We start from the raw sequence: 20132 nt of genomic DNA on the forward strand, positions 1-20132 counted from the left end.
TTTTTCCAGTGAAACACAGAGATAATTTCTTCCTAGTTAATAATTAGCAAAAAATTCTGCAGTGTGATCAAATAAAAATCAAATATGAGGTATATGAGAAATAGGTTAAACAAGTTACTTTTTTACTAATAGTGTCAAAGAATAATATAAAAACTTGATTTTCCTCAGTTACATTACTTTCTTTTGTGAATGTGTTATCTAAAAAAAAAAAATGAAACAGTTAAAACTTACAGGTTTTGTTATTTTCTTTTTCTTTTTGACTGAATCCCTAACTCTGCCCACAAAGCCTCAAGATGTAGGTAAGAAATTTACTTGTATGTCAGCTAAGAAATGACTAAGTTGGGATAATTTCTATTTTTTCAACCTTGTTTTCTTTTAATTTAAGTTTTTACTTGCTTTTTCTTCCCTTTCCCTAGTTTATATATAATGATCAGATATCCAGAACTAACCTTCCCAGATTTTGTGTTTTGGTGGTCAGGTTACCCTGTCTATAGACAGAGGCAGTTATGACACCCAGCAAATGGTCACCAGCCTCACGGCAGTGTTACTGGGAGATATAAGTCAGATTTGAAATTGTTGGCATTTCTTGCAAATGTGTACAGTGTATGGTAACAGAGAAACATTAGGTATGAGCTGGGATTTTTCTGGAACCTTTGGCTGTCTGATGAATGTCCTGACTAGATGGTGAACACCTTCACAGTATGCAGCACTCTGCTTCTTCCAGCTGTGTAGTGTGTAAATGTCCCCAAGCCTGTGCCCCCCCCCAAGCCTGGCCGAGGCAGCGTCAGCCTGGAGGACATGGGGACTGTTACATTTCTTCTACCAAAATGGGGAACATTTTGAACTTCATCTATTCAGAGGTGTCTTTTTGTAATCCCTCTGGTCTGAAAGGAATACCTTTTTATAACGTGAACAAAGGTGCTATAAGTATTGCAGTGACCTTGAAGATCTGGACTGTGTCCAGACAGTTAAGACATTAACTTGGAACCCACACCACACCCCCACTTCCCAACCATGCCTGTTAGTGAGCCCAGTCACAGTATTGAAGAAGGTGGTCATTCCTGAGTATTCCTTCTCCTGGGCCCCTTGCAACAACTTAGTAAAAAACATCTTGTTGATTTTTGTCTCTAATATCTTTTGCATCTGCATTTTCCTTTGCATTTCCATTATTCCTACCAAAATACATATCCTGCCGATTTCTCAATAGAATAGTTGCAGAATTCTCCTAGTGGGCTTCTTGCTTTTGTCCACCCACCCATTCATTCTTCCATCCATGTATTTGACAAATAGTTCTTGTCACTTTCTATTTGTCAGGCACTGTGGAAGACCCCAGCATATCAGACATACCACTACCTAGCTGATGCTTCTTAGCATACAGAAATGGTGATATTACTATTCTGTATAAACTCTTTCAGTGGCTCTTCATGGCTTCCAGTTGGAGCCTAAATTACTCAGCTTTAGATGAAAGACCCCCATAATCTGAATGCAGGTTCTTTCTACCTTAGGTTCTGTTATTACTCTTTATGACCCACTTTCTCATCAATCGCATGATTTCTTACTTTTGTGTTTTTACTTACACCATTCTCTCCACACAGAAACATGAGACTCCTTATTCCTCAGCTAGCTGAAATCCTGCACATTTTTTCAAACTCCATTCATATGCCCCTCCTCCTATAATCCTTTCTCGGTTCCTCACTCAGAGATCATAAAGCATTCCTGGCATTTAGAATGTCATATACATTCTACACTGGCTTATAGTCATGTTCCTGAGTCAAATGCACTGTAAGAATACTGAGGAACCCCCTGAGGTCCAGGGAAGATATTTTAGTCATCACTGATTGCCCATAGTATCCAGCGTAATACTTTGCAAAACTAAGGACTCCATGAAAGTAGTCTATGTGAACACATGTAAATGTGCTCTGATTAGTATATGCTCTCTGGGAGGGAATCAATGATTTTAGACTAGTCCAGAGGTTGCCTAAATGTCTGTCTGGCTAACATTATAAACTTTACTGACCACCAGCGTGCTGCGGCATCATCTCTTGTCAGACACTGCTGTAGCATTATACCACATAACAATGCACCTTCATAATACTTCTCTAGTCATACCTGGTACATAGCATGGAGATGGTGCTTGTGTTTGACATTTGTGGCTGGGGAGCCATCAGTAGCAAATCTGATGAGTTTGAGATTAATTCAAATCCATCAACTTAATATTTTTTGAGCACATAATCAACTAATATCAACACATAAGACCTAATACTTCATTCATATGACTTCTTTACTTCACGTTATACATGCCAAATTATTTTCTACCATCAGATTTTATTTTCTACCTTATAAATTTAGACATCACATACTGTCATTTATTGGGAAAATGTTAAAATATCAGGATATATAGTAATGTAAATTTCTTTGCTTTTCAGATGATGTCAGTGTCACCAAAAAATTTATAGAGGAGAATGTTGGATATATGTGAGTTTCTCTAAACTCATTTTGATGATGATGTTGTTTATCATAATCTCATCTGATATCTTCCAGAAACGTTAATGCTTCTCAAAAGTAATTTAAATATAAATTATATCAAAAAGTAAATATAGTATTAATCATAAAATTTGGATAAGGCAATTGAATTGTCAGGAAATTGTAAAACTTACAGCCTTCACACTTTGATAATTTCCTGAGGTTAGTTAGTAAGTTAGAGTGTTCCTATGAGTTTTTGTTGGACATACATGGACATTCTGCAGGTCATCATTGTGTACTCTGTGTGGACTATTGCAGCACCATCATTGCATTTGCTCAATATATTCAGGAGGCATCCTTTGAAGAAGTAGAAATGTTGGCGAAAGCCATGACAGAATACAGAGATAAATGCTTGGCTGACAGGACACTCCCAGAGTGTTCAAAATTAGCTGTAAGTAAATCGTTTGCATTTCTTAAACAAACAAGCTTATTTGTCAACACTGAGAGAATTTTTGGCTCGGAAATATAAAAAGAGAGATGCTCTGCGCTCCTGTTTTTATTTTGCCCGATTGCAGAATTTAGGATAAGGCACTTCCCAGGAGGGATGCAATTCTGTGTTATGATGCCCAGGAGGACTTGGCTATGAGCTTGCAGTCCATGCCATGTGTACACAGGCAGGAAGGCAGCCAACAGCCTGACAAAACCCGCAGAGGTACAGCGGTACCCTCCCCCCTGCCTCTCTCAATATGTGCTCTACTGTCACAGCCCCTTTTGTTGCCTTCCCCCCAACAGAGTCACCATCTGAATCTTTAGAAAACTCTTACTAAAAATGACTACTTAATACTTTACCAACACATTATATTCTGTCCTTGACACTTTGCAAGAGTAGGAAAAAAGTCATTGTGTAAAGGAAACGTAATCAGTAAAGAAATAGGAAGAGGTTAAAGGGCCTCAGGTTAGGTTAGAGAAAGGGCCCCCAAATGTGGGATGGTTATCAAGGTATGGGTCAAAATGCTCTGCTGGTCATATTGGGAAAATTGGAATCTCTTCCCCGAAGGGTGACATACCACCCGTTTTCTCCCTTGTTGTCATCTCAGAAGCTTGAAAAACTTTACAATGAATAAAAAGTGTCTTTTACTTTTCTGTTGTCCAGAATGATGTTTTACTGGAAAATATATGTGCTATGGAGGGGCTTCCACAAAAGCATAACTTTTTACACTGTTGCCGTAAGATTGACGTAGAAAGAAAACTCTGTTTCCTCCATAACAAGAAGGCTGACGTGGGATTTCTGCCTCCTCTCCCTACTCTGGATCCTGAAGAGAAATGCCAGACTTTTAAAAATAACAGAGAATCTTTTCTAAATAAGTAAGTTTAATGTTAGTAGAAAAATGATCTAACTGAAGAATTTATCTTAGGCTAAATCCAATATCTATACCAAAGGAACATAGCTGGTTTCGTTGATCACAATTCGTTCATTTTTCCCTTCCCTTGTCTACCATGCCTTCATTTTCCCTGTTTTTCCCCTTTCCCTCTTTCTTCCCCATTTTTCTTTTATAGTTATATCTATGAAATTTCCAGAAGGAACCCCTTTGTTTTTGCCCCTACACTTCTAACCGTTGCTGCTCGTTTTGAGGAGATGACTAAAACCTGTTGCGAAGAACAAGAAAAAGCTTACTGCTTTCGAACAAAGGTGAGTAGCATATTTATTTCATTAAAAGAGGGAGTCACTCCAAAACTGTAGATTTCTCCTTAAAATTAAATTATAGCAAAAGAGTTGTTTACCATTTATCCACCATTCTCTTGCCAATTTCACTGGTTTTTCAGCCCATTGACCACATGCTACTGATTTAAATTTCTTATTACCTGAGACATTTGAAAGACAATCGCTCATTTCCAGGGTCTCTCTTCTGGCTTTGTCTTCCTTGTAAATTGAAAGGAAGTCCTAGTAAGTAAATAACCAGGGTAAGAATGACATTGTATCCTCTATCCTGGACGAGTCCTCTTTTGGCCACCCACAACATTTAATCATCCCGGTAGAGATGGACAAGCTCACAGCGCACTACCCCACTCATCTTTCCACCAAGTGCAGCTGAGTCATTAGAAGACTGGCTCCACCTTTTTAATGTGGTGCAAATTTATACTTCCTTTGATATATACATTTCCTAAGATAAAAATCTCTTGGACTTTCTGTTTCTGAACAAACTTTGAAATTGTTTGGTTGGCATTTAGTTAAGAAATAAAGAATAGTGGGATTTTTGCTGTTGCTTCAACAAAATTTTTTCTTTATCCTTCAGGCAGAACATTTCATACAATATTTAAAAGCATTGTCTTCTTATCAAAAAAATGTCTGTGGGGCCCTTATGAAATTTGGACCACAAATCTTACAATCTATGTGAGTTTTATAATATGTGTCTTGACTCTACTTTAATTTTCTTGTGTGTGTCCCATTTTTGTTACATCACTGATGAATTTTTATTTATACTCTTTCTAGTTCCCCAGGGGTTTTGAGGTGGGTCTCAGTCTGCGTGGATTGCTCAGAACCAGGACATTATGTCAGGATGAGAAAAGACCTGGAAGGTGGGGAGAACCCAGAGAGAAAGAGGGTTACTTCTGAGATATTTTTGGTTAGCTGGGAATCTGAATGGATCTGGGAGTTCCTAACTATGGTTTTAAAACCTCCACATGCTTTAGACATGCCTTACCATCCATTTTGATTTTAATGACTAGGAGACAACCTTCAGGGATAAATTTTGTCTCAAAGGCTCACCCTAATCCATTAGTAATGGTGCTAGTGCAATGTCCTGTGGAAAATTCTGAGATTTCAAATAGATCAGAAGGAAAGGTTTCTGTGATGGATTATCTATGCCTGCCATGGGCTCACAGCAAGAAATGACGCTATAAAAATTATGCAAAAGGACACATTTCTCAGGCCTTTTTTTTTTTTTTTCCAGTCCTTATCCAGGACTCAAAATATCAGCCTAGGATTTTCAAAACGATCATGTGGGCTGTGAAATAGATAAACCACTATTTGGTAAAGCCGTCGGTGAAAAAGCAAGGGTACCAATGCCTGCTGCACTATTTACACTGCAACAGCAAAGAACTCCCTCTTGCCTTATTTGCTGTTCAAGTTGTTTCCGTGGTTTACTGATTCTCTTTCCAGAAACACTGCTGTACTTAGTCAAAAATTCCCCAAGATTGAATTTAAGGAACTAACCTCCCTCCTCAAAGATGTTTCTTCCAAATATGATGGATGCTGTGAAGGCGATGTTGTGGAGTGCATTCACGGCAGGGTAAATATTCTATAAAACCAAGTAAAATAGTGATTTGGGACAGCCATTTTTAAACTCTGAAGTTGCCCTAACATGTGACTACTTATTTTACCACAGTAAAATCAGAATGTGAATAAATTGTTCAATAATAACATAAAATAAACAAAATAAAAAATAAAATGCTAACAAATAAGCCCCATTAAAACTTTGGAGTTTTTTATACATGGGGTTATTTTTAGATGACTCAGAAGATTTTATCTTATATGGCTAAGTGTGCATGACACAAACTCCAGAAATTTAGAATTTGTGAGCATTCATCTAGGCCAAACTAAAGTTTCCTTTAATATTGCAAATTCTCTTTTAGAGATATTGGAAATTTAACAGTAAAGGTCAGAAAATGATTTGTTATTATGTTTTTAAGAGCTGCTTTCCCTGAGTTTCTTCAAGCTACTTAGGAACCATCTTTCCAAATAAGTGGATACGTTCAATTAAAATAACTCTTAATCTAGTCTCTAAAGGGCATATACTAGTAGATATATTGTTGACCTAGCTGAAGTTGTTCATGCACGCAAAGGTAATACAATTTCATTAATTTCTAATGAATTTCAATAATTTTAATAATTCTAATGAAATTAGATTTTTTTCTTAGAGACTTTTAATTCACTATACTGTTTCTAATTCACAGTGAAACAGCATGTTAATTATGTTAATTAGATAACTTGAATTTTAGAATATGGAGATAGGTACATTTTATTTCAAGTAGTTGACAATAGTTGTCCCCAAGAATTATTTTGTCCTTAACTGTTTTCCAATGAAAAGCAATCTCAATCACTATTACTTTTGTGCTGGTTAATTGTTTATGAGGATGTTGCTTTATAATATTAAGTATAATGTACTGAAGTAGGCTACAATTGAGAATTTTTCTATGAAGTTTGGAGCTGAGACTAAGAAATCATATTATATTCTTAATATCCTTTTATTTGATGCCTTTATGGAAAAATAAGTGGAATTGTATTGTCATTCATTCAAAATAGAAATGAATTTTCAGACAATAAGAGATAATTCATTTCTTTTTTATGTTTTTTTCAATTAAAGTATAGTCAGGTTAGTGTTGTGTCAATTTCTGGTGTACAGCATAATGTTTCAGTCATACATATACATACATATATTTGTTTTCATATCTTTTTTTACCACAGGTTACTGCAAGATAGTGCATATACTCCCCTATGCTATATAGTATAAAATTGTTGTTTATCTATTTTATGTATAGTAGGTAGTATCTGCAAATACTGAATTTCCAATTTATCCCTTCCTACCTCTTTCTTCTGTAGTAACCATGTTTGTTTTCTATCTCTGTGAGTCTGTTTCTGTTGTATAAATAAGTTCATTTGAGGTTTTTTTTTTAGATTCCACATATAGGTGATATCATATGGTATTTTTCTTTCTAGCTGTGGCTTACGTCACTTAGAACGACAATCTCCAGGTCCATCCATGTTGCTGCAAATGGCATTATTTTATTCTTTTTTATGATTGGGTAATATTCCATTGTATATAAACACCACAACATCTTTATCCAGTCATTTGTTGGTGGACATTTATGTTGTTTCCATGTCTTAGGTATTGTATATATGCTGCTACGAATATTGGGTGCATGTATCTTTTTGAATTAGAGTTGAGATTTCATTTCTATTTTGAATGTGTTGCCTAGAATGATGCCTTAGGTGAGCTGCATATATATTTGCAAAGCTTGGCTCCCTGGTTCTATGTGATTTGTTTGAAATGTGGTGACAACCTCCATTCCATTTCTCACCTCAGTCTAGAGCTTCCTCTCATTCCTCAGCCTCAGTGTTCCTCAGAGGAAGATTCCAGGCAGGAAGAATAGCTTGAGCAAAGTCAGAGAGGTCTGGAAAAGCCTAGTGCTTTATGAACACAACATAGATCACGTGAAGCTAGAACAGAGAGTAGGAGGAATGTGCAGCCTCATTCTGGAGAGTCAGAGAAGGGACTAGGGACTAGATCAGCTTTTAAAAAATCATGTAACTAATGTGTGAGCAAGATAACTTCCCCTTTTCTTTTATTCCCATAACTTTGTGTGGAGGTCAGAATTGAGATGGAGTCAGGAGAGGAGACAGAGTAAGGTTTTCTATTTTGTGCATTATTTGGTCATTTGAACAGCTTCAAATTAATAACATCTGAAGGAAAATGACAATAATGAGTAGAAACCTTCTTACATTTGAGAAGGCTTCATCTGGTAGTTGCTGCAGTGATTTATTTGTTTACCACTCTTTCATTCACTTATCAAATATTTATTGAGTTTCTACTGCATGCATGGCAAGGTAGTTTCAGGCCCTAAGAGGAGAAATCCAGGACCATAGATATTACAGTAACAGCCCTTGGTGGCCCTCATTCAAGCACAGGTGAATGCTTAGGGGAAAAAAACAGTGCTTAGAATTGAAAATGACTATGTATCACTGGAGTAAGGGTAAAATATTTAAAAGATCAATATTTAACAATGAATGTGAATTTATGTCTATTTTTCATAATTATATCATCTAAAATCTTGAGAACTAAGGCTCACATTAACGTGAAAATTCATTGTATTAAATCAATACAAAATTTAAATATTATCTACCAAATTAGCTGATGAAACAATTCCAGACAACATGCCAGTGGTTGATTTTGTATACTATTTATGACAGTAAATCCAACCCTGAAGAAACTGTGAAAATAAAGTCACCTCTCATTCTTATTTGATACAGAGCAAAATTATGAGCCATATTTGTTCAAAACAAGATTCCATCTCCAGCAAAATCAAAGGGTGCTGTGAAAAGAAGATACCAGAGCGTGGCGAGTGCATAATTTACTCAAATAAAGATGATAGACCTAACGACTTATCTCTAAGAGAAACAAAGTTTACTGAAAGCAACAATGTGTGTGAGGAACGAAATGCTGACCGCGGGAACTTCAAGACTGAGTAACTTAACTCTATATTGACATTTATAAGACAAACAGGAACTTTTGATTTGATCTATTTTGGCTAACTTGGGTGGAAGGAATAGGAACCTTTTAAAGCATTGGGTATCACATGATTTAAAAAAATCATGGCTATAGAATATAGTCTTTTTACATGATTTTAAGAAAGTGCAACTGTGTTATAGTGATGGCTAACATTTATTGAGTACTTGATATGTGCCAGACAATGGGCTAAGTATGAGTATCTATTTTAATTCTCACAGTCATGTAAAGTAACTATGATTTCTCCCAGTTTTTAGATGAGCAAACTGAAGTACAAAGAAGTTAAGTAACTTGTTCAAGGTTCACAGTTACAATATGGCAGAGTAAAGATTTGACCCCGGAGGTCTGACCCCAGAAGTTTCAGGCTTAACTTCCATGCTCTGTCATCCCACAGCTATTCAGGGGAAAGACTAGAGGATTTGGAAACAAAAGGCATAGAGTTGAGTCCTGGCTGAGTCACTGGGACAAGTTAACTTCTCTGTATTTTAGGTAATCATATAAAAAATTTATCTAAGACTATTTATTCCTTCAAAGTTTATAGGTAATGAAATATAATCCAGGGACTTGGTTAGACAAGGTTTTTATCCCCAATAAACGTTCATCAATAGGAAGACTCAACAATAAATGAGTGCAAGAAATATTCTTTAATTTTTAACAGCATCAGGCTGTACAATACAGGTCATGTGGGGACAGAGGAGAAACTCCCTGGGGGCCCTGGAAAGGCTTGATGGGGAAGAGGTACTTGAAGGAATTTTGGTGAGCTAGACAGAAGGGGTCACACCAACAGAAGCACAAAACTACTTGGCGTATACGTGGTTGTGAATAGGGTTTCTACAGTGAGAGACGAGGGTAGTGAGGGGTAGAGGGGTCAGATCATGCAGGCATGCTAAGTAACGAGATGCCACTGACGGGTTTTCACTGAAGAATAAGGAAGGACAAAATCACTTTTGTTTTTTAGAAACTTCATCTGGAATGAATCCCAGTTTGGGACTTAGGTGGTTGGTAAGTAGTTCTCAGACTCAATGAGATGGGACCCATGGGGGAAGGTTTTGTGGGAAAGAGTATGTTTGAATCCGACCACGTTGACTTTGAGGTGCCTGTCAGGTAACTAGTTGGTAACATCATGAGGTGATTTCATATGTGAACCAGGAGCTTTGGAAGGAGGTCTGGATTGAAGAGACATGTTACTGAGCACCTAGCAAATTTTAAATGCTTCTTGTCTATTAACTAATTTAATTTTCAAAATGACCTTCTGAGGTTAGAACACTTTTATAGCCTCATTTTACAGGCAAGGAAACTGAGGCATGGAGGTTAAGTAACTTGCTCCAAAGTCACACAACTAATATGTGGTGGAACCAGTGCAGATTCAAACACAACAGTGTGGCTCCAGCCTCCTGCTCTTCTGACCACGGTGCTCTATTGCTTCTCATGAGTCAAATGAAACTAGACGATAGATGTAATGCATTCCACTTGTATCTGATGTGTGCTTGCTGAATGGAAGCGATTTGCATCCTCATCCTCATCATCTCCATCATCATCACTGTTACAACTAAGATAGGGTTTGAAGCCTGGGGAGAAACCATAGCAGAACAAGGGACATGCTGAGCCAGAAACAGTTGAAGGTGCAGTTTTTCGGGGTGTAAACATTTGAGGCAAGACCCCAGCAGATCTGCCAGTTCGGGGTAGGCTTCTGGGAGGTTTTGTTTGCAATACTTTGGTGGTGTGTTTTTAGGTGTAATTTTATTCCTGGGGAAATGTTCATGGCTTACATGAGCTATTAAGGGGAGACCTTGATTCTCTGAAGGTTAAACACCATTGCTTTAGGATATAGGAGTGCATCCCACAGATAGGTGGAGAAGCAGGAGAGACAGTGTCAGAAAAACCAAGAGAATCGAAGGCTGTGAAACAAAGAGATGAAAGAAGTCCCTTGGGCTTGAGGAACTTTTGTGAGGTATTGCTCTCACAAAACATAGACCATTTTTACGTATATTGTTTGAATAGACAAGATAGTTACCTGAAGAAGATTATACATAGCACAGCTGAGGTACTTAAAGAAAACACCTCTCTCTTGAGAAGAGAGGCAGCTTGGTTTAAAAAAGAATGAAGTAGGCATCCTGTAGGACTTAGGTTCAGATTTTATACTTCTATTAATAGCAAGGTGCTAAAGTGGTCTGACTTGGTTTCCTCAGCTTAAAACGGTACTTGTCTTGAGGACTAGATGGATTTAAATGAGAAAGTGTTTATAAAGACTAGGAAGTGTATCTTTGTCTTCTATGCCCAAAGCTTGATCCAGTGCCTAGCACCTACTAAGGGCTTAATAAGTGTTAGCCTCATCGCACTCCCTCTCCTGCTTTCTCCCCAAATCCCACCCACCTCTACCCTCACTGAGGCCATGGAAGCCACAGCCAACGATTTAGAGCTGCAGGGGTGATTACACTCATATTTGGCAAGTGACAGTAGGATGTAACAGACAAAGGATGCTCCATAATCTCTCCTCAAGGTGGCATCAGGAATGGAGACAAAGCCATATTTTCACCTTCTCAAGATGGGATATCTAAATGCATTTTCCAACAGAAGTATACTTGATACGTGTTTTCCAAAGTATTGGTGGCATGATCTACTATTGCTAATGCTTTATGGATTAAATCATTCTAATAATTAATGCTAAATACCTCTAATCATTCCATCCCTCCAAGTAAAAGCATCGTTAGTTTACAACATGATATGGAAGAGAATCTTTGCGAAATGATCTCCTTTAGTCAAAACATCTTAAATCACTCCCTGACCACACCGAATGAGGAACTTCGCATTTGAAAGCAGACTCAGTATTAGATGATGTGACTGGACTAAAAGAGAGCAGGATTTGGTGTTTCTCTCTTTCTCTAAATTCTAATACACAAAATATTTTACACATCACAGGTTTCTTTATGAATATGCAAGGAGACATACAGAACTGTCCATACCAGAGCTGTTAAGAATTGCTGAAACGTATGAGGATCTCCTAGGAGAATGTTGCAACACGGAAAACCCTCCAGACTGTTACAGAGATGCGGTAGGTTCCATCCCTGTAGGCTCAGAGAATTCACAAACAAAACAAAACAACAAATGCTTAAAAATGATCAAAGTTTTACTGTAGTTCAGAGGATAGAAAACGTGATTGACCAATCTGAGTCGACCTTAAATTCGGTGTAAGCTGATCATTGGGAAGACCAGTATCAACAGTTTGGGTTATGCATAAAGTTTTGAACTTTAACCCTGTGTCTTGATGCAAAAAACTCTTTCCATTAACATTAAGCATTTGTATTTTTATTTATGAACTATGTATTTTCTTGAGACATATTGAATTTTTTTATAATTGCCAAAATAATAAATGATTATCAAAGATGATTAGGAAAGTACCAAAAGTTACAAAACAAAAACCCCAAACCTTTCTGATTCTGTCACAAGAAATAGCTATAATTAACATTTTCTATACATATATGCAGATATGTCTGTGTGTATGTTTAAAAGTAAAATTAGTATAACATTTTTTGAAGAAATTTTTGGATCTGTTTTTTATTTAGTATCATAAAAAACATTTTATATTATTAAACAGACCTCAAAATATACTTTATTTTGAATAATGATATCCTATCATAATAACTTATTTAACTGCTCTCTTACTGTATAGTGGACATTTATTTAAGTTTTCAAAAATTTTATGTCACCCTAAGTATTTCATCCCATTTATCTTTATTAATATTTATGGTTATTTTCTTAAGATAGATTATCAGAAGGAAAATTATTAGGTCAAAATATATAGACTTTCAAAAAAAACAATTGATAAAAATGGCCAAGTTACTTTCCAGAAAGTTTTTACCAACATCTAGTCCTATAACAGTACTTGAAAATGCTTTTTTCACCTCCCATCTTCACCAACATTGCACATGGAAATTAAGTTTGCTTGATTTATATGTAAAAAATAATGACTGTGTTTGAAGAATTTAACTGATTTTTAATGAAATTAAGCTTTTCCCATGTGCCTTTAGCTATCGTAGCTATAAATTTCCCAGATCAATTTGTTCATGTCGTTTACCCATTTTCCTGTTGAAATTAGTGTGTTTTTTAATATCAGTTTATATGCACTCCTTATGTATTACAGAAATGAATTGACATTTCTGATTTGTTTCTCATTTATTTGATATGTGTTGCTTTTGCTTTATTTAAAAAATTACTTCCATTTGCCAGAAAAGCCAGTTTACACCCATTCGTATTTGAGCAAGAACTAAAAAGACTTGTTCCAGCCCATCTTTGCCGCTCTTCCTAATGAGGAGGTCTGTTCCTGATCCTTAAATGAATCGTAGTGCTAGAAAATTCTTTTTATTGCATGGAGACACAATTCATCCCACAGCATCATCCACCAGTGTGTAGCTTTCTCTCTGGTGGTCACTAAGTAGAGGTCCAATTTTATGCCACATGAGAGACAGTTTGTCAAATATTTGAAGACAATTATTGGCGGTTGTAAGTTCCAATTCTAAAGGATGAAGAAGAAGGTATAAAAAATACATGTGATTACATGTAATTAAAACTGTTCTGTAGCAACCCTGACTTCCTGGGTGAGGCTAGGCAAGTCTCTTGATTTCATGAAGGCAGATAACAGCTGCTCTGGCCACTTCAAAGTGAGAATCATACAAAACATTTTATATTATTAAACAGACTTCAAATATGACCGTTGTCAACATCAGATTCGAATTTTGCTTTACAGACTGGAAAGCTTTATAAAATGTACAAGGTAATGTTGACGAAAAATGTGAACTTTCAGATTTTAGCAAAAACTACATCTGTGTCTATAACTATAATTGAAAAGATTCAAATTCTTACATATATAAAACGTTCCCCTCAATTTAGTGTAATGTGTGGTGATGATAGCTTGAAAATACTATATAATTTAAAAAGGCTATTAGACAAGTTGACATGAAGCTTCTGATTAAATTTTAGATAAAATCTTCATAAACGTGATTGCTCTTATTTTCAGGAAAACAGATTCAATGAGACAACTGAGAAAAGCCTCAAGATAGTACAGCAAGAATGTGAACATTTTCAGAATTTGGGGAAGGATGACTTGAAATACTAGTAAGTGGTTTGCACAAGTAGGTAAACACTTGTGACCAGGGTAAGATAAAGAGTACAACAAAGTGTCAAAAATTTAGCTCAAGCTTTTAGTTGTGGTGAATTCATAAACTCTGGGAAAGAACAAAAACCCAAAAGTCAAGAATGCATATTGAGGTGTCATATTAAGTCTCCAGAAGGAATGAGGCTAGAAATTGAAGAAATATAGGATAGGATTCTGGACAAATTGATTCTCTGATACTTTAGTTTTTGTTTGCACTTGCCTTTCTCACTCTCAACCCAGAATTTCTGAAGTGTGCCCCATGGCAGGTTTGGAGGGTGGACTGGATCAAATTTAGGTTGTTACAATTTCCAAGGAAAAGATGGTTTTCCCAGGATTTAAGCCTATCTTAAAGAAATAATTTAAAGTTTAAGTTTAAAGAAATAGTTTAAAGAAATAATTCTGGATGTGCTTACCACTTTAATATTTATTTTTAAAGTACTCTTGTGAGCATTCATGAATAAAATGAAGTTTGTTCTGGATTATCTTAATTAATTACCATGCTAATGTAGTATGTGTTGAAACCAAACATCTTCAAATCAAAACAGAACACAGTCAAAAAAATATAATTTCACTATTCCTGCATTCTGTTAGCTGAGAAGTCAAACTCAGCCCATTAAAGATTTTGTTTCTGTCATCTCAGAGTATCTATTTCCAGCATGTATCTATTTAATTTTCCCTTTAAAATATGTATTAACTCTGCAAGGAATTTCAAGCAGGATTTCACATACTAGCCAAGATATTTGCTGCCAAGGAGCTCCTATACTCATAGGTAAAACAAGATGGGCAAATCTGAGAGTTTCTGAGATTATCAGGAAATTAGAAGGAAACTGAAATACAGAGATCTAGGAGGCAAGGTGCAGGAAATCAGGGAGCGAAGAGACTGTTCTCTACCTTTTTACGAGAGAGCAGAGCCTCACGTTGCCCTTACACTGGTTGCCCCTAGACTTGAAGGGATGGGGTTCCAATAGCTAGACAAGGGGAAACTGGTGTCTGCTTTCGTTCAGAACCAAACAGACAAATGTTCCTTCAGCTACCTCATCAAACTCACAAAGATAGCCCCCCAGCTGTCCACTGAAGAACTGACCTTTCTTGGCAAAGAGATGGTGATAGCATTGACCACCTGCTGCACCCTGAGTGAAGAGTTTGCCTGCGTTGATAATTTGGTGAGCACGGCCCACATACTTGACTACTCCTAAAAGAAAACAAAAAGGATATCTGCATTCACTGATTCATAGTGATTATCCATCTGTCCTCTCTTCAGTGTTTTCCATATTGTTTAGCGAGGAATGTTCAGTTCTCCTTTTTGGCTCACTGTGTTAAAATCCTAAAGAGGTAAAAGGGAATGTCTTAAGTATTTTCTTGGGTTTCTTCAAATCATCTTTCTTACTTCTTGTTTATATTAGAAGTAATCATTAGGGCAAATGACTTGGAGTCACAATGTTGTTTCAGAATGATAAAACCTTATAAATTTAAGTATGTTACAAATTCTCCCTTTTGCCCACCCTGGGTCAGTAAAAGAATTGCTGCTTCCAGCCCAGCCAGTTCTTGGGTGAATCTCTTTAGGGATGGGGTGGACAGTACCTGGAGGACGATGTCCCAGGAAGGGAATAAATTTAAGGGCCACAGTGTCCTGCTGCCCCTTTCAGTTGGCTGTTTGCAGCTCTGTTCTCACAACCACAGATTTGCATGCATGCTAGTAAGGGTTAAGCCATAGGCATTTGTACTGCTGTGGCTTCCATTTTTGTTGCAATGCCATTGAGGACCCCGGCCTCTGCTTTTCTTTGCATGTAGTGCCACATTACGGGTGAGTGGATTTTTCTGACTAAAGTTGATGGTGCTTTTAGAATGATCTAACTGTTCATCTAACCAGATTTCAAAGCTCCGTTGTAACTTTCATTGGTACAGATGGATTTAGTTCTTGGACAGTTATGTGGAATAAATGAAAATCGAAACATCAACCCTGCTGTGGACCACTGTTGTAAAACAAACTTTGCCTTCAGAAGGTCCTGCTTTGAGGGCTTGAAAGCAGATAAAGCCTACGTGCCTCTACCTACCTCTCAAGGCTTATTTACCTTTCACACAGACTTGTGTCAGGCCCATAACGAGGAGCTCCAGAGGAAGAAAGACAGGTACCAACATTCTCTCCTGTCATCTTTTACTTCAGCCTGAAGACACATCGCGGATCAGTGAGAAGATGTATTGTAAGGGACACGTGATTTTGGTGCCATAATCCTGTTCCTTCTGTCTAATGGTCTAAGTCTCTTCAATTATATGTTAAAATCTAGCTAGTCTTTTCCTTTGCTTGAGACTTGGAATGTCCACGAGACTGTAATTTGGAGAGGCGAGTTAGGGCAGCTCCAGAAATTCCTATGGTAGGTTCATACTGGATCAGATTTCCTTGAGAGAGTGTCACAGATGATTGTTTTGAGAATCTCTCTCAACGTTTGAAGGTATGAGAGGCCCCCAAAGGACAGGAATTTTGCTTTTGTTTTCTCAGGCAATGCTTTAAATGCCAAGGAATCAGATCTTTTTTCTTTCTTTCTTCCTTTCTTTTTTTTTTTTCTTCAATTTAAGCAGTGTCTATACAAGTGGACTGGAAACAGTATTTGCTTACTGAAGAAGGGGAAATGGAGGTTGTTTTGGGAGTCAATTATCTAGAAAGATCAAATGTAGTCACATATTCTACACTACTGTGCAAAATGACAACTCACTATATGTTAAATTTTTTTAATACAATTTTATACATGCTTACAAAATCCTCCAAAGAATGTCCCCATGGAATCCATCCCATAAGTTTAACCAAATTCAGGAAATCCTTTCAAATGTGGAATATTTTAACTTTAGACATTCACCCAAAAGGAGATTCCTAAGACATGTGATTCTATATAGCCAGCCTTTTGGAGAAGGAGGACTTTAGAAAGAAATCATGAATTAATTCTATTTGACATTGTTGGGTCACAGGTTTCTGGTCAACTTAGTGAAATGGAAGCCTGAACTTAGAGAGGACAAGCTGCAGTCACTGCTGACTGATTTCACTAAGGTGGTGGCCACGTGCTGCAAGGCCGAGGGCCCCGCAGCCTGCTTCAGTGAAGAGGTACGTCTAGTTCTTTCCCCCTGAGATTCCACTGGCATTGCTGGGCACACAGAAGGAAGCAGAACTCCCTGTAGGACGCTGCTTCCTCCCAGCCCCATCTGCCGGGCTGGGGAGGTTCCAGAGCACAGTCACCGCACAATCACAGGCAGACATCTCTCTGACAGGGCGGGGGCCCTGGTTCCCTGGCAGCAACATGGTCAAGGAAAAGATGTCAGGAAAACACGGGTTCTTATGCCGGCGGTCTTGGTCATGTAACTTAATCTGAACTGCAGTCCATCATCTGTAAATGAGGATGGAAAGAATTATCCTTGAATATTACCACTCATTTTTTAAAATATGTAGTTCAACTGACCTATCATATCAGCTCCAAAGGGAGGGAGCAGGAAGGACATTGGGGTGGCTGCGTCGCCTCCCCTGGCTTTGTCCCAACATCCCTCAGTAGAGAATGGCCTGTGTGTGAGGTGAGGAGGTGTGAGGGGAGGGTGGCAGAGGAGGAGCGAGGAGACATGTTCCTTGACCGGTCTCAATCGGGTGATGGGGTCCGCCGGCTCGCTCCCGGATCCTCCAGCGCCTGTGAATGTGCGCCCCGGAGACGGCTCCTTGGAAGGGTCTTTCTCACTCTTTCTTTCTTAGCCACACCCACTCCCCTCCAGACTCACGATTGGTGCACACACGTCTTTATTCACAGTCATATGCTTCGTGCACACTCACAGGCGCGCACACACACACACACGGCATTCATTCTGGTTGAGAGCCCTCTGCTTTTCCCAGTGAGTCTTTAGTCTGTGGGAATTTTTTTTTTAAATCGTGCTTAATTTAATTAAAGGGTATTAATCAATATCTAGCATTTACCTGCGTGAGTGTGTGCATTGAGACCGTGGAGAGGGAGGGGCGGATTCACTGGCAGTTTGTAAAAGTCTGGGGGTGTCTGTTCCCAAGTTTGCTTGAAGTGTTCACTGTCTCTTCTATAACGTGGGAGTGGCTTAACTTCCCAAAGCTCGAGACTACATGCTTCTCTAAATTTAGATAGTAATGTCTTAAATTTTTCTTCCTGTGTGTTTTTATTTCTTTCCTTTTTTTTTTCTTTCAAGGGTCCAAAATTGGCAGCCAAAAGCCAGGCTGCTTGAAAAACATCAAGTAAAACCCATCACAGGTAACACCCTCTATCTTCATCAGTTGATGAAGGTATTGCCAGCTTATCTGGTCACCCAGCTTTTCCCCTCTCAGGCTTCCATGTCTGTCTCTGGTTCCTCCCACGTGCCTTGTACCTAACAGACCCTGGTACTGGTCCTGTGATGTTTCTCTGGGTCTCAGTTACTCCTAATGGGGTGGCGCTGCTGCATTTGTGTCAGCATTTCCCTTACTATTCCAGCAGTTTCTCAGTAGCCAAAGGCTCTCACTCCACCTTTTTCTGTTGCGCTCAGGTGTCTGGACCAGAAAGGAGAGGCAGTCGAATCTCTGAATGTTGACAGGGAAGAGCAGGAGGTTGGGATGGGCAGACAGGCCTCAGTAAATCTGTGCTAAGAGTCTTGCTGCAGCATTTACATCAATGGAGAGTGATACATTTGTGATTCAAAAAGATATATTAAAAAAAAGAAAAAAGATATATATGGGATGCCCTCTCCCTTGCAGTTTATGTAAGATTCATTTACAAACTTTGGGAGCAAAACTTTGTATAGATATAGCAATGACGTTCAGTGTCGTGGAAGAGAGACCTGGACCCCCACAGAGAGGAGGTTTGGATCTACAAAAGGCAGAACATAGTTAGCATGGACAGTTGTTTATATACATGACTTCCCATCATCCAAGTTATAGCATGTCATATTCTTCTGCTGCATGACATACTATTTTTCTCTTCCCAGGATGTGGAGAAAAGGGAGAAAGACCAACCTGTCTGTTTCCTAGCTGTCCTGTGGTGAATTACATTTTCTGAGAAGAGCACAGTGGAAGGATTCTTCTGAAACCTTTACCTGAAATCATATTATTGCAGCAAGCAATAAACTACAACATTATAAAGTTATTTCTCAAAGACTGATTGTCATGTGTCAACTTGATATCAAAATTAAACAGTCAAGGGTCATTCACTCCATCAGCACCTTTGGCTCGTGGGCTAGGTCTACTCTGCTACCTTTTGGAAGACAGGACTCTGAGATAGCAGTTGTGTGGGCAGACTCTTCCCAGATTCTCTTCTTGCTGCTTCTGGGAAGGAAATGGGAGTTGATGGCACGAGACATGTCCTCTACTGTTACTGCTATTACTAGCTGGCACTGATGTTTTCAGTGTACCAAACATTGTCCCAGGTATTATCTCATTGACTCCTACCAACTCTGTGAAGTCAACATCACTTTTATTTCCACTTTACAAACAGGGAATCAGGCTGGGGGAAATAAACTAATCTGTTCAATGTCATACAACTAGTAATTGGTAGAACCGAAGTTTGAATTTGAGTCCTCTAATTCCAGAAGGATATTCTTAGCCAGTGTATACACAACCTCTTAGGGAGGGCCGTGATGTGTGCCTCATGTAATCCATTATTCAGAGAGAGGGACAAGTGCCCGAGGCATCAGTGGCCACTCTTTTCTTTCTCCATTTCACACCACAGTGGCTGTTACGCCGGGGCTGTGAGTGCTTGGTGGTGACATCTAAGGAGAAGGAGGGTTAAGATGTGGGAAGCCAGGACATGAAGCTTGGTCTTCGGCTTGTAGCCTGATCATCCTGACCCTTCTTCAAACCTTTAAGGTTTTTAGTACTTCAACACCTGAAATTGAAGATGATGATGGTCTGATAGATAATATATGAAAATATTCAGAGTTCTTTTGGTTTAATATTTACAGCATAGCCTTTGGGATTCTCATTCATTTATTCAACAAATATTTATTAGATTCCTACTGTGTGTCAGACATTGCAGATACTGATGTGAGCCAACTAGACATGGTTCTTGTGTCCCATGGGCAAGGGAGAAGCAATCATATGGGTGCAGGATGGAAAAAGACCCCTGCTGTGGGTGCACGTGGCACCGGCACTCAATTTAAGCTCAAGATGCTGGGTGGGAAACAGGTGGGGGCTTCATATTCCCACTGCCATTAGCCTGCTGAATGGCCTCAGACACAAGTTCCCTACAATCTAAGACCCCCTTTTC

At 38.3% G+C, this 20132-nt stretch overlaps 1 protein-coding gene across 1 annotated transcript; it reads left to right on the top strand.

Moving 5' to 3' along the window:
- Positions 1-211: 211 nt before the first annotated feature.
- AFM (afamin) lies at positions 212-18935 on the top strand. The gene is made up of 15 exons (XM_006212527.4): positions 212-299; positions 2427-2475; positions 2782-2914; positions 3617-3828; positions 4021-4153; positions 4758-4855; positions 5624-5753; positions 8492-8706; positions 11667-11799; positions 13762-13859; positions 14930-15062; positions 15805-16028; positions 16861-16993; positions 18085-18146; positions 18856-18935. Exons 1-14 carry the CDS (start codon positions 212-214, stop codon positions 18118-18120), a joined length of 1815 nt encoding a protein of 604 aa, XP_006212589.1. The 3' UTR covers positions 18121-18146; positions 18856-18935.
- The last annotated feature ends 1197 nt before the right edge of the window (positions 18936-20132 follow it).

This window comes from Vicugna pacos, chromosome 2 (assembly GCF_048564905.1).
Source record: "Vicugna pacos chromosome 2, VicPac4, whole genome shotgun sequence".
NCBI lineage: Eukaryota > Metazoa > Chordata > Mammalia > Artiodactyla > Camelidae > Vicugna > Vicugna pacos.

Excerpts from the sequence above, each read along its gene's own strand:
- AFM (XM_006212527.4), top strand. The coding sequence starts at position 212 with ATGAAACAGTTAAAACTTACAGGTTTTGTTATTTTCTTTTTCTTTTTG. Across the intron at positions 4,154-4,757 it reads CTTACTGCTTTCGAACAAAG|GCAGAACATTTCATACAATA; the intron begins GTGAGTAGCATA and ends TTTATCCTTCAG. Across the intron at positions 15,063-15,804 it reads TTGCCTGCGTTGATAATTTG|ATGGATTTAGTTCTTGGACA; the intron begins GTGAGCACGGCC and ends TCATTGGTACAG.